Source organism: Electrona antarctica (genome assembly GCF_951216825.1).
Source record: "Electrona antarctica genome assembly, chromosome: 13".
NCBI classification, from domain to species: domain Eukaryota; kingdom Metazoa; phylum Chordata; class Actinopteri; order Myctophiformes; family Myctophidae; genus Electrona; species Electrona antarctica.
This window is the reverse complement of record NC_136794.1, coordinates 26,759,036-26,773,976: the sequence shown is the minus strand read 5'-3', so window position 1 is coordinate 26,773,976 and position 14,941 is coordinate 26,759,036. Positions and strand designations below refer to the sequence as shown.

The window sequence follows — 14,941 nt, the reverse complement described above, 5'->3', positions numbered from 1 at the left end:
CAAGGCACATTTATGTAATATTTCTAGTGCGTGTGTGTGTGTGTGTGTGTGTGTGTGTGTGTGTGTGTGTGTGTGTGTGTGTGTGTGTGTGTGTGTGTGTGTGTGTGTGTGTGTTGCCCCAGGGACTCACCAGAAATCTGCCCTCCAGTAAGAGGTACCACTCTGTATGGTGACCTTCAACACAACAGAACACACGTAAATGTACATACCGGCACACGCGTACACACACACACACACACACACACACACACACACACACACACACACACACACACACACACACACACACACACACACACACACACACACACACACACACACACACACACACACACACACACACACACACACACACACACACACACACACACACACACAAAATCATAGATAGCTCAGTTAAGAGAGTGACACAAAATACTTCAACCTAAATCACGCTAAACCCCAGTGTGTGTGTGTGTGTGTGTGTGTGTGTGTGTGTGTGTGTGTGTGTGTGTGTGTGACTGTGTGTGTGTGTGTGTGTGTGTGTGTGTGTGTGTGTGTGTCTGTTTGCGTGCGTGCGTGCGTGCGTGCGTGCGTGCGTGCGTGCGTGCGTGCGTGCGTGCGTGCGTGCGTGCGTGCGTGTGACACAGACAGAGAAACCATTTTAACAATGACAGATTAGCTCTGTTGAATTGTCAGGTCCTCACATGATGTTTGACAGGTCAAGCACTTTGAGATTTGTGCCAGAGATAACGTTGAGGGCAGATAGGCTCCTCCCCCTCGCTGCACGTGTTTGGCCTATTATGTCCTATACATGTCCTGGCGTTTGGGAGTGAGTGAGCATACGAGTGAGTTGATGTGTATTATGTGTATACTATATCATGGCATGTGTATGGGTACGTGTGTGTGGGTAAGCAATAAGCATAACCGAGTGTGCATGAGTGTGTGACGTGTGTGTGTGTGACGTGTGTGTGTGTGTGTGTGTGTGTGTGTGTGTGTGTGTGTACCTTTCCGTGTTGTGTGGCATGGTGGGGTCTATAGACACCATGGCTCCCGAGGAGTCTAGCAGGGAGAGATTTGTGTTCCTGTCCAAGCAGGAAATTATGGTCAGTCCACAACACAACACACAACACACAACACAAGACTCAATGGATGATTTTCAGACATCATGAGCAGAAAGACACAGAAAGAAGGGAGTGTGGCCGTGAACGATTTCCGTAAAAAGGACACGCTGGAGGGTGGGGTAGAGACGTATATAATCCAACTGAAATCCACCTAATAAAATAGACACTAAATCTGTTTAAAACCCTTATTGAAAGCCCCTTATTGTGTGTGTGTGTGTGTTACCTTGGGAGGTTCAGAGCAGTGCAGAACAGCTCCTTTATGTCACATGGACTACAGAACCTGCTAAACACCACCTGAGAGGGGACACATATGCACGTACACACGCACACACGCGCACACACACACACACACACACACACACACACACACACACACACACACAGGTAAATGATGCATTCCGTATATATGTATATATAGCGCTTGTATCCAAAGCCCTTTGCATACAGTACAGTAGATTGTGCATTACATTCACCCATTCTCATACGCATTAATTCATACACCGATGGTGGGGGAAACCATGCAAGGCACCAACCTGCACATCGGGAGCAATTAGGGGTTCAGCGTCTTGCTCAAGGACACTTCAACACTAACTCTGGGGGAGCCCGGGATCGAACTGGAACCTCATGGTTCCCATCCGGCCGTTCTACCAGCCACTCCACTCCTGAGCCACTGCCGCCCCATTAATTTACTACAATCTATCTCTGCTCATCTAGAGGGCTTCTGCTTCGTGGGGCCCACTTGATCGACACTATGAGACACTCACCAACCAACCCTCAATGAGTCCAGTCCCAGTGTCTGTGACTGTGGCTGTTAAAGGGACATTTCACCCTTTTTGCAAAAAGATATATGTTAATGACGTTAGAAGATTTAGAACACTTTCCTGTTGGTCTTTATGTGTGTAATTTGTGGTTTTAGATATTTTTGATTTTAGCAGTGAGCCCAGTGTCTCTGATGTCATGGACACTGGGCTCACTTACTTCCTGGACTACAATTCCCACAATGCTTTGGTGCACTGCTCCTCCTTGTGGATAGGGGGACGGCTGTCTTACTGAGACAACATGTAGTCCAGGAAGTAAGTGAGCCCAGTGTCCATGACATCAGAGACACTGGGCTCACTGCTAAAATCTAAAATATCTAAAATCACATATTACACACACAAAGACCCCCATGAAAGTGTTCTAAATCTTCTAAACGTCATTGACATATATATTTTTGCAAAAAAGGGTCCCTTTAAGCGTATTTTCGGGCCGAATATCGGAGAGAATGTCGGAGGATGTAAAAAAAAAAAAGAAAAAAACTACCGGTACCTCACTTTATGTCAATCACGTTTGCACACTGCCGCCGAATTATATATTTTGTCTGTATAAAGTTTTTTTCGGACCGGGGTCGATTTTATCCGTTTTCCGCAGCCGTCTAGTGGGGTCTAGAGACAGGCTGATAGGTAGTGATAGTCTACTACATTCACATCGCAAAACACAGCGAAAACACGTACCAGTGAGCAACCACACTTTACACTATGGGCAACTCACAGCAGTGCAGCAAGTTTCCCTTGATAAGGTTTTTAAACTGTGGCTCCTAATTGCGGTGTCACTGCTCATCTGCTTTAAATAACTGCATTAACATATTTGAACTCAGTACAAGCTGCTTGCACTCAACATCAGTGGTGTAATGTAACCAAGTACATTTACTTAAGTTCTTACTGAAGGTATTTACTTGAGTATTTCCAATACTTTCACTTCTACTTCACTACATTTTGTATCCAAATATTGTACTTTTACTCCACTACATTTATTTGAAAACATTAGTTACTAGTTGCCCTAGGCCTATACATTTCGACTATTTGAAAATAGCCGATCTACAAGCTCACAATGTGACGCATTGTGAGCTTGTAAATCTGCTATTTTCAAAAGATTAATGCATAATGAGTACTTCTACTTTTGGTTGGTTACATTTTGATATAGTTTTGTACTTTTACTCAATCACATTTTGAATGCTGGACGTATTTCTATATTGCAGTATTGATACTTTCACTAAGTACAACATTCGAGTACTTTTTCCACCACTGTTCAACATGTACCACGAGTGCGAGACGATCACAAGGACTTGGAGACGATGCGTTCTCATGTAATCTTATTTCCTGTTTGTGTCTGGAACAAGAACAACGCTGATTTGGGCTGTTTGAACAAGTCTGTTTGAGCTTAAACGTGTCCTTTGTTCAGTTGGTCTCAGTGAGACAATAATGTGAAAGAACATTGTGTGTCTGCACTTAAAGCCTCTTCAATGTGAGAGGCACGGAGGTGCAACGTACTTCACGAAAATAATTATAATAATTGTACTACCCGTAATCCGACTAATGTATTGATATTTGACTTGAACACGACTTGAACTGAACTGATTGTGTTTTATACTTGAAAAGACATATTCTACTTAATAAAAGAAAAACGAAAAAACAAACAAACCAAAAAAGAACATGTGCAAGTAACATAATGAGTCATACCAATAACACCGGAAACTGGCTCAATCAATTATTTACTTTTTAGAATTTTAATGGAAGTCAATGAAGACAAGGCTGAAACTTTGGCCAAATATGGAGATGGATGACATGCTAGTATTGAAGTCATAAATGACTGACATCAGACAGTGGACACACATGACGTCTAAGAGATCCATTAAGGAAGCCACGCAGCCTTGTTTATGTTTTTTTAAGGGCTATGCAAGGTTAGTATACAGGCAGGATTCCAAACAGCCCTACTACATGTACAATACAATACAACTGAATATATCATCCCTTTCTCCAGCACATTTATTATGAGTATGTAGGACATGCCCCTGGGGAATAACTTGGCAACTGGCAGGACTCCCACACACAAGAGCTCTCCCTCTGATTAAAAATATGCAAATTCCACTCCACCAGTGGGCTGTAAATATGCCTTTTATTCCTTCACCCTTCTCCCTGACGGCCGGGCGACAAGGTCGAAGCCTCGTCTTCAAAAGTGACAAATCACACGTCTTCCCTTGCGTTGTTGTCCCCCCGCCCCCTCCCGTGTCAGCTGCGGCTCATGAAGACAGATAAACCAGCTAGATAAGGGCCGAATAGCTCCTATTATGGCATCCATGCAAACAGACAGTCAAACAACGATGTAGGCAGAACAAAAACGAATGACGCCAAGACAACATTATATTGAAAACGGGGTCAGCACGGTACAGAGATGCAGTGCTGGAAAAAGTACTCAAATGTTTTACGCAAGTAAAAGTATCAGTACTACAATGTAGAGGGGCACGGTGGCACAGTCGGTAGCGCTGTCGCCTCACAGCTAGAAGGTCCTGGGTTCGATTCCCCAGTGCCCCCAGTGCTGTGGGCACTGCCCGGGGCGAGGTTGGCAAAAGGGTCTTTCTGTGTGCATGTTCTCCTCGTGCCCCCTAGGGTAGGCACCCTCCTACCCCCTCACAAAAAACATGCAGCAATGGAGGGGAAAGGAACTGGTCAGAATAACGTGTTCCTTCCATGCGCTACGTCCGGCCGGGGAAACGCTCCCCTATCAGGTGAAAAGAAGCAGCTTGGACTCCTCATGCATAGAAGGAAGCATGAGGTCGGCCCGCTGCCCCCCCAGGTTGGCAGAGGAAGTGTAGCGCCCAGGATTACATTAGATAATTGATACCGGGTGGAAAAATGGGTTGCAAAACCGTGGGATAAAAATTTATTTAAAAAAAAAGTACTACAATGTTTGTAGAAATACTAAATAAAAGTCCAGAATTGAAAACGTACTTGAGTAAAAGTACAAACGGATTGGCATAAAAATGCACTTAAAGTACCAAAAGTAGAAAGTACTCACTATGCAGAATGTCCCATTTTAAGTTTTCAAATGTATACAAATATTTTGAAAATATAAGATCTACAAGCTCACAATGTGTGTGAGCTTGTAGATCAGCTATTTTCAAATAGCCGACGTGTATATAGGGCTGAAGTGGTTAATGTATGCTTTCATTGTTCTGTAATAATAATCAAAGTAACTAGTAACTAAAGTTTTCAAATACATGTAGTGGAGTAAAAATACAATTATTTACATTTACATTATTTGCCTCTGAGATGTAGTGAAGTAGACAGACAGACAGTGCTAATGCAGGATGGATAGCTCTACCAGGGCCACCAACGGAGGGGGCTTCAGCTGTTCTTACCACCATGCAAAGAAAAGAGGGATGAAAAGAAGACGGTAGACATGAGAGGGGGGAGATGGACAAAGGTCAGGAAGCACTTTGAACAGCCTTCTTATTGCCACAGTGAAGCAGACGGGATGGTGAGAGAGAGAGAGTGAGAAGGCTCTTTCAAGTGTCATGGGGATCCTTTAGTAAACATAAATAAATACAGACAGACTATACATGTGCTATATATGCTATATAATAATTAGTTTATTTACATGGCATGCATAGCATTACTGTGTACAGGGCCTATTGACGGAGTGAGAGTACAATCCTGTTTGATTACATGTTGTACACTCTCTTAAGTGAGTTAAATGAACACATTTGCATGCATAACGTGAAAGGCAAATCGAGTGGCAAATTGAGTGGCAAAGTGAGTTTAATGTTGTTTAATACTGCTTAATGCAATCAGATAGGACTTTTCTGTTTGGATGCATGGGCTGTCAAGACCAGAAAGTAGTCTTTTGCCACTCAGTAGGCATTCCCGCATAACGTCCGGGTATGATGATGATGTCATGCGCATACCGTCTATTGAAACCACATGCACATGGAATCGCCCTGCCCCTGCTTTTCACCTGCCAGTGAGGAGCTTCATTGGGAGGACGCAGTGCATGCAGAAGAACACCCTATCCGTCACAGTTCAACATCCCTGTTGACAGGTGCCCTTATACCAACCTGTACGGAGTCACTAGTGCAGCGCCAGCGACAAAGTATGCCCAGACTTCCCCTCCGGTTTTCCTCCCGCAAATACGGCCAGTTGCGTTTCGTAGGAACACACAGTCAAGCCGGATGCACAATGAAGGACTCGACCACTCATGGTGGTGGGAAGGAACCTCTTCTACCTCTGCTACCCACGCGTATTAACCCCCATTGTAAAGCATTAACCACATGAATCCTAGTGTCCCAATTCTGGACATGTCATATTTAGGCAAATATTCTGCGAAATTAGGCAAACATTTGCCCTAAACCTAGCCTGGGTTATTTAAACCCTAGCCCCAGCCTTTTATTTTCGTTCGCATTCCGCTTAAAAATGAAAAGCCTGGAAACCATAGAGTATATAAAAGGATAGAGACTGAACTGGCGCGAAGCTCCGCCCCCCCAGCTATTCATGTCAGTGGAAGTTGCTCAGTGGTGTTTTGAAGCACCCGGAAGACTGCCGGAAGTACCGTCTCAGAACGTCTACTTCCGCATTTGACCACCAAATTGTGGTGGTCAAATGCGGAAGTGCAACCGAGCGCTCAATGTTAAAGCCCAGCTGCACGGGGTTTCCCGGTCATGAATACACGGGTCCGCCTGTAGTCCCTCCTCCTACCACTAGGGCCCAGCGCTTCAACGTTGAATAGCCTCACTGGCCCCTTGCTGGAAACCCATTGGAAATTCTGGCATAGGAAGCCCACTTCCTTGTATTTTAATAACCAAAGAGTGCAGAAGTCTTCTCTACCGGGGAGGGGAGGAGAGGGGCAGGGGCGGGTGCTCAGATTGTTGAACCAATAGGATCCACTGCCTGTTTTCTAGACCAGAAATCATACAGGATGGCCCAGGCTACCCTAAACTTAACCGCACGTGGAAGCCACGGGTGAGTCTTAACCGGCCACGTACAGTATGTCGGACTAACGGGACGTCAGACTAACACATGCGCCCTCGCCGAAAATAGCAAATGTACAAGCTCACTAATGGGTCCCGGGAAAAAAAGGAGGGGACGTCACATCTTTGAATGATGGTGAGGCATCATCATTTTTGTTACAAAGACAAATGTCACATGGGGAAAACAAGCTACTTAGAAATTAATTTACACTATTGTATTGCATAACGACATAGCCTACTTCAAATGAAATGTTAGCCAGTATCACTAATAGCACTAGAGAGAGTACTAGACCTAGGTCAGGGCTGAGAGAGATGTGGCTTTGAGAAACATGTGCAGGCTCTAATGGTCACGTGCACTGCATGCACATCTGCCATTGTGTATCTTGATTGTTTGTGTGCATACATTTGTGCCACTGCGTGCGCATGTGTGTTGGGTTTTCATGTGGGCATTGTGTGCATGATTGTGTGTAGTAGTATTTGCCGTGGGTGAACATCACATGTCGATGATTATGCATTATGCTGATGTTCATGTAAGAATCTGTTTCAGTAAAACCACTACATAACACGGCAAGTAACACACCGATAGAAAACACGAAAGACAACACAATGCAGCCAGTGCGGCTTTATTTTGATATTTAAGCGCACATACTCATACAGTGATGTGCGATGATGATGCATAATATCTCTTGTGCTTGCATGTAGGTGGCCACCCATGAAAAACAGATAGCGGAGCGAGAGGTAGTAGAGAGAGACACTCTACTAACAATGTGAGGTAAATGTCCTTGACTATCCTCAACAGTGAGTGGGATCTCCATGTGAATCCCGCCCGGTGTGACATATATGTGCATAATGATGCTCAATGACATCTGACGTAAGCATCAGATCAATTTCACAATCTTTCCGTAAAGACTATCCAATTCAAGCAATTAATTTGAATATGCCAATACCTATATTGTCACGATGGATCCATCCCCGACTGCATGTTACCTGATGTGATGTGACGTGACGCACGCGTACACAATACCCATTTGCGTCATGAGAGGTTTTCTTTGTAACCACATAACATTGAAAATGTTGTATAACCAAATCAAATACACTAGAATGCAAATGAGGAAGATCCGGAAATGCCACATTCAAATCTATTATCTAATAAATTAAATAAATAAAGACAAAGGCGGGTGAAAACAAAAAGGCATGGCTCAGTAATGACATTGTTTCAAATCACGAAGCTGTCACTTGACCTGTTTGTGTGTACCTACAATTGAATATGCAAAAGCACACGCTTACGCGTGTCAGTCAGACAGACAGCTAAACCAGTCTTTATAAACCAATGCTACTGTCTTAAATTGATTGCAGAAATTACCAAACAACAAAGGAGCTGCTATCATTTATATCTGTATCTATTATTAATACAAAACCCATATTCTATAGCCTACTTCAGCTATCGAAAGTAGCACATCATCAATATCTTATAAAATGGTGTGTATGATAAGTACTTTTACTTTTGATACTTTAAGTATATTTTGAAGCCAATAGTTTTGTATTTGTACAATTCTGAATACAGGACTTTTACTAGTAATAGTGTGGTGGTATTGCAACTTTTACTTAACCCATTCTGGGCGGGAACCCCTTTTGGTGTTCTAACCCTTCTGAACGGGAACTCCTTTTGGGGTTCTGTACAGTATTGTACAGTATTCAAACATTTGTTTTGAGTGGTGCTCCCTTACGGAGCTATGTGTGTGGGTGGGTGGCTGGCTGGCTGGGTGCCTGGGTGGGTCTGAGCACGAAAACAGCATGATTGTTTTTCACCACCTGTGCGCAACCTAACACACATGCACATATTAACTGTATATATGGTGATTTCGGGTGGGCCAGTACAGTGACAGTACAGTACAGTACAGTACAGTAGAGGGTACAGTAGAGGGACCCCCACACGGTAACTGTCATTTCTCAACCGTTTCGGACGCGGGGCAGCTAGCCGGAATCGTGCTGGCACCCCGGGTGCGTTCCTGTGGGACCCCCACACGGAGTTGCACCACTCACTTCACACAGGTGTGATTTTTAAAATGATGCTGCTATATAAATATTTTATTTTTTTCAGAAAACTTAGGTCAGGATTTAGAAGGCGTTTTTAGATTCGGCCTCAGTCCAAAAAGTAAGTACTTAAAACTTCTTCCACCACTGGACTATTCTGGTGGTGCGTAACAGAGTCTGTATCTATATGGACTGGAAGTGGAAGCTACAGTAGAAAGGCTAATCAACTCTGATGATAAGTCAGCTTTGCAAGGGAATGGAACTACGCACAAAGAGGGAGAGGGACATTTTGAACAGGCCTTAAGTGGTTATTCGTCTTTATTGTATGTATTTGTTTGCTTATAAGTTAAATCAAGTTCAAATTTATAAGAAATGTTTTGCTATTTTTGACAAAATATCGGTAATCGGTCATCGGTGGTGTAGTACTCTCCAAAATCCAGATTGGCATCGGAGATCGGACCCAAAAATATGACATCAGTCAGAATCAGAAAGGAGAGACAGGGGGAAATGGGAGAGAAAGTAAAAGCACATTAGTAGTAGGCTTGTATAGGAGGATACGATACATGAAGAAGAAGCTTGGTGTACAGTGTAAATTGGGGGGAGAAAAAGGGATTCAAAAATAACTGGCTTGAATAGACAGTAAACACAGTGAAAGCCTCAGTGTTACGTTATCCTTTTGTAATCCTGAAAGTGTGAAAATGCAACCAAATGGACCATTTGAACGGTTATGGATGCATTTGGATACGCTGCATAATGTATACACCGTATAAGTGGAAAGTGCACAGTGTATAAACGTGCTGTTGAGACAGACATTATTTCTTCTTGCAGTATGGACTGTGGATGAACTCCATAAAGGCAAAGGTGCTGGATGGGAATGCAATAAATACAAAGCACCGTGGAGACATAAACCTGGTTATATGGTCTGTTTATGGCCGTGGCCATCTACTGCACAGGGTGTTAGTGTAAACAAACGCTCTGAATGAGATCTAGGGATTCGAGGCCTCTGTTTGAAGACTGTAATGGACATGGAGAGCAGGGTACAACTATATTACTCATTACCGGACACTCTGTGTAATTATGCACGCTGAATCACTGGGGATTACAGTGTGACGGTTGGAAGTGCGTGGGACATAACGAGCAAGGTTGCAGAATTAATTATTCATATATATATATATATATATATATATATATATATATATATATATATATATATGTATGTATATATATTGTATATATACTGTATATATATTTTTTTGGGGGGGGGGGTCGCTTTCACAGTGAAAAGTCATAGAATGTTTGTCATTTCAATAATAGTCTACTTTTCGTTTAGAAAGAGTTGAGATGTTAGTATCATTAGATGCACAAAGTGCAATAGTCTACAGCTTAATCATTAATTATTGTGTAGACCTATAATAATCATGATCGTTACGTTCTGTGTGTCTCTGCTGTGAGACTGTCTGCACCACACTTACCAGACCAGGTTTAATCTCTGTGATTATCAGTTTCATGATACTTTATTGGTCTGTGGTTACACATAATCAGTGTTCAATGAAGGTTTAATTCTCAAAGGAGTCAAATGAAACAAGCTGGTTATCCTTCCCGCATGGTTATCTAATTCCTTTTGCTGTTTATTCAGCTTATCAATATTCTTATCATATTTTATCTTTTTTACACATGTAATAAGTGCTATATCTTCCCGTTTCATATGTTTTGTCTGATTTGACCTTTGCTTTTTATTTTGATGCACTGTCCACTATGCCTGCATTTCTTATTATGAAATTGACTTAGCTCACTACACTGCACCATAAGTGCAGATTTCATGTGAAAATGTACACATGGAACCATTTGGTTACATTTGTACACTTTCAGAGACACAGGCTTCTAGTGAGCCTTCCTCAGTATTAATTTTGAGGATTTCCTTTTAGAAAAAGCAGGAAAATAGCAAAGTAGGCATATATCAAGAATTTCAATTAGATAGTTTATGTATCATCAACGACTGAATGTTGCATATTTGTGTAACTCTCTTTTACAAAATGGAAAAGTTTGGAATGTTTGCAGAAACGTTGAGGCAAAAAGTGAAGTTGCCACACAGTAGCCTACTGTCAAATCTGCAATTTGCAATACCAGTGAAAGTAGTTCTTGTGACATGTGTAAAGGTCACGACTGCCAAATAATTAGAAATAATTTGCATAAGGTTTCATCGATGCCAATGTTAATTCTCCACCACCTGGGTTATTCTTCAACCTCCTCTGTACAAGCCAACCCAGAGGGAACAAGGGGTTTTAAATAATTATAATAATAATAAACATTGTGCTTTTAGATATAGCCTATGTCACAAATTCACCAGCAGAGTCTGCCCTCCCTCTCTAGAAATAAAAAGAAACCCACGCACCGTAATTAGGTGCATTGCTGTTGAAAACATTGTTTAGCCTACTGTATAGTTGAACCGTGAATGATTCATATGTGCGGAACAGCTAGTAGGCTACGACCAAAGCTTAGTTCTCCTCTTTATTAGCCTACATTATGCGTTAAATGAGAGGGTGCGATTCGTTCAAAGTCATTTGTTACCAAAAAGCCCTTCCATCTTAAACTAGGTGGCTGGCGATCTTGTCGTCTACATTACCTTACATTTCTTTGTCAGGTTTCACCTGACAAACGTAGGCATATTATAGATGTATCATTCAAGATGATGTGTATGAATATGTCAAATATTTGGGGCCAAATGCATAGCTTATAATTGCAACAGCACGTTGTAGGTCTATAGCCTACCTTCTGAATTTTGCCGTCGACATCCAGGTAAATCACTCGGTAGGACGACGAAGCGGTGCCCATGTCTCTCCTCCCCGCTGACACCAGTCAGTTGGCCACCAAACTGAGCAAACTCTCGGTTTGCAGTGTGTAGCAGCAGCCTACTACGCGCTCCGTGCACCGACACTGTCCTCCCCTATCCCGACGCACCACAGAAACAAATTACGCGAACCGGAGCCTCCTCCTTCAGTAATAAATGGTAAATGGAAGTCAGTGTGACAACCACATCTCTCAATCTCTCTCGGATCTCCCCCCTCTGTCTGTCTCCCTCAAGCTGCCTTCTCTCTCTCTCTCTCTCCAAGATCTATGTGTTTCATCTCATAAACCTTATTATCCACTCCAGAGAGCTCTCTGCTCCCTCGACCCTCCCACCCACTTCCTTCCTCCTCCAAGCATTGAGCGCACGACGCACATTATCGCGCGTAACTTTCTCTCATCATCAGGGGTTCCTCGAGGAACCCCTGATGATGAGGAACCCCTGATGATGAGATTTGTAGCAATGCGATCGCTGCCTGGTTGCTACAAACAATGGTGGTTCTCACACATTTTACTGACAAGGACCCCCCATTTGACAATTTTGGCCACAGACAACCATCTGAAAAGATTCTACTGTGCCACAGTGCCCCTTAATAAAAAACACTGAATGAACTCACCAATTCATAGTTTGACAATGAATGCAAGGATAAAAGGTATAGGTTAAAGTGCTTTATATTTCTGGTCTCAATCAAATCAGAGATGTTAGGCTATTTTAGATGAGTCACCAAAATACTTTGGCAAATTTTGAATGGAAATCCAAATTAGACTCAGGGTTCCTCTTAGTAGGCTTAATCCACAATATCAAGTATTGAGAAGGCTATGCTTTGATGAAACAGAACAGTGTTTTTTTTTCTTTACTTAATTTGTGTTTATGTGGTGTTCGTGGTGGAGAGAATGGGTTAATGGAATTACATTAAAGATTTGCGTGACTGCTGGGTGACTGACTTCAGCCTGGTGGAGACATTCAGGGACCGAGAGTGTGTTTATGTCAGTGTGTCAATGAAACAGACGGAGTGGCAGTGAGTGTGTGTGTGTTCCCTATAGCCTCTGCCTGTGTCACTGAGTGGGTTAGTGCCTGTCAGGAGGATACCATTTCAAAGTGACACCTGCCATCTCCAGCTGAGTCTGAAGGCCCCTCAGCGTCTCTAATTAGACTGCCTGTGGCAGTACACTGCAAGGAGTCATCAAAAACACAACGTTCAAATGTACCTGAAAAAAACAAACTTGACACCATGAATAAAAGATAATTTGAAAGCTTTGCTTTACCCACAATACTTTGCAGATGGAACTTACAGAACCCAAATGACACAGTTGGTGCATGGAGTGGAGTCAGACAGTATTTAGTCTTTTTTTTGGGTTTATTATATTTTTTTGTTGTTTTTTTGTGTTTGCTTTTTACAAATCATTTGTCCAGGAAATATACAAACATTAAAAGGCACAAGTTTCAAGTACAACGTCTACCACGGACACAGGACATAAATATACATTTTAAATCTACGCCTCCACCAAATATGTTCTCGTACTTGGAGAACGGTACAACCCGAGTTAAACTCGGCTATGCGCCGTGTTGCACGCCAAAAATAGCAGATGTACAAGCTATCTGCATGACGCGATGTGAACTTCAACCTTATGGAGTTGCCTCAATGCTATACCACCATGAAAAGGTGCGAGTTAAAATCTGATCAGGCAATTTGGTATGCTGTGGATTTTTACTTCCTAGGCGGAAGAGTAAATAAATACATTTTACAGTCCATGAATATGAATTTCTTTTTAGAAAAGAAAAAATGTGAAAACCACTCTATGGTCTAATGTTAATATGGACATGTACTGTACAACCCGTTTCCCAAAGATGGTTTGATCCATTTGAGTGTACAAATGTAATCAAACGGACATGTAAGGATCCATTGGGTTATATCTGCACATTCTTGGAGTTCAAATCAGCTCCATCATGCTACATTTGTATATTCTCAAAGTTAAACAGTCAGGATTATAGAGTGTATGGACATGGAGACCGGGTTTCCAAAAGCTGGTTTGTATCAAGAGTTCTCTGGTTTCCATCTTTGGATAGAAGAGACTACTATAGCTACAACTATCTATAACAATATGATTGTATGAATAATATTAATTGAGCAGTGTTCTCTTTTAAAGAGATTAAGACACTACAGCTATTTAAAGTGATGTTGACCTTTGTAGAACCTCGGATTGGTCGTACTCGTATAGCTTCCTGGGCATGATAAAAGTCCATATATTGACCTACATGTTTATCTGTTGCTTCTGTGCTCTGTGAACGAGGAACACATAGTAGTTCAGTAGTAGATCAGAAAACTGGGACGGTATAAGACTAGTAGGCATTAGGCAAGTATGTACAGTATATTACACACGGAGAGCAGAAGGAAGGATCACAGAAACTGAAAAAGGATCAAAGAAGCATCCACTATGATGTGTAGTCCAGTGGTTTTCACAGTTTGAGCCCATGGCATGGTTGAAATCGCAAGGCACGCCTGTATTTGGGGAAAATAGCCAATCGACAACCTCACAACACATTGTGAGCTTGTAGATCTTCTTTGTCATACAAGCATAAATCAGGATTAAAACAGTTTTGGCAGAGAATTCAGTTTCCACAACTTTCTAATGCCTTAATGTATGCTCTGTTGTACGACGCTGTCGCGTCATACAAATAGCTGATCTACAAGCTGATGTGTTGTGAGCTAATGGATCAACATTATACGGTGCATTATAAATTGGGCTTAAACCATTTACTCTCGCCACAAATCTTTGGTCTGAACTATACGCTTAAGTAAGCAGCACATGCAACGCAGAGATGAAGATGTGGCTGCTAAGGGCATACAGTACACTCCTATTGGTAGACTCCACGTTGTTCACATGTATGTACAGTATCTGCTAACCTAAAAGTGATTTTGAGAAACGTTTTGCCATGAGATGGCAAAACAGAGAACAGAAGCAACAGATGGTGATTGACATTATATGGACTTACTTAAATAACATGACCTAAGGTTCTACCAACGTTCAGCATCACTATACCCACTTAACATTGCACTGTATAAATATCCACACAATGTTAATGGTTGACAGGTGACATGTGACTTACATTCATAACATCCAAAACCCTGCCCCAAATTCCCAAGATCCCCTGTTGCACATACAGGAAAAAAAAACA

The 14,941-nt window shown here is 42.2% G+C and overlaps 1 protein-coding gene across 4 annotated transcripts in view; it reads right to left on the bottom strand.

Annotated features, from left to right (window-relative positions):
- Positions 1–12,000, bottom strand: part of pde9aa (phosphodiesterase 9aa) — a 36,034-nt gene extending 24,034 nt beyond the window's left edge. For 2 of the 4 annotated variants that reach the window (XM_079517961.1, XM_079517960.1), the window contains exons 1-4: positions 11,689–12,000; positions 1,327–1,397; positions 987–1,064; positions 131–174 (exon numbers count right to left, since the gene is read on the bottom strand). In XM_079517961.1, the coding sequence (XP_079374087.1) occupies positions 131–174; positions 987–1,064; positions 1,327–1,397; positions 11,689–11,751 (256 nt within the window). In that variant the 5' untranslated portion in view covers positions 11,752–12,000. The remainder of the gene's footprint in view (positions 1–130; positions 175–986; positions 1,065–1,326; positions 1,398–11,688) is intronic. The other 2 variants (XM_079517962.1, XM_079517963.1) reach the window with 2 other exon arrangements.
- Between the last annotated feature and the right edge of the window lie 2,941 nt (positions 12,001–14,941).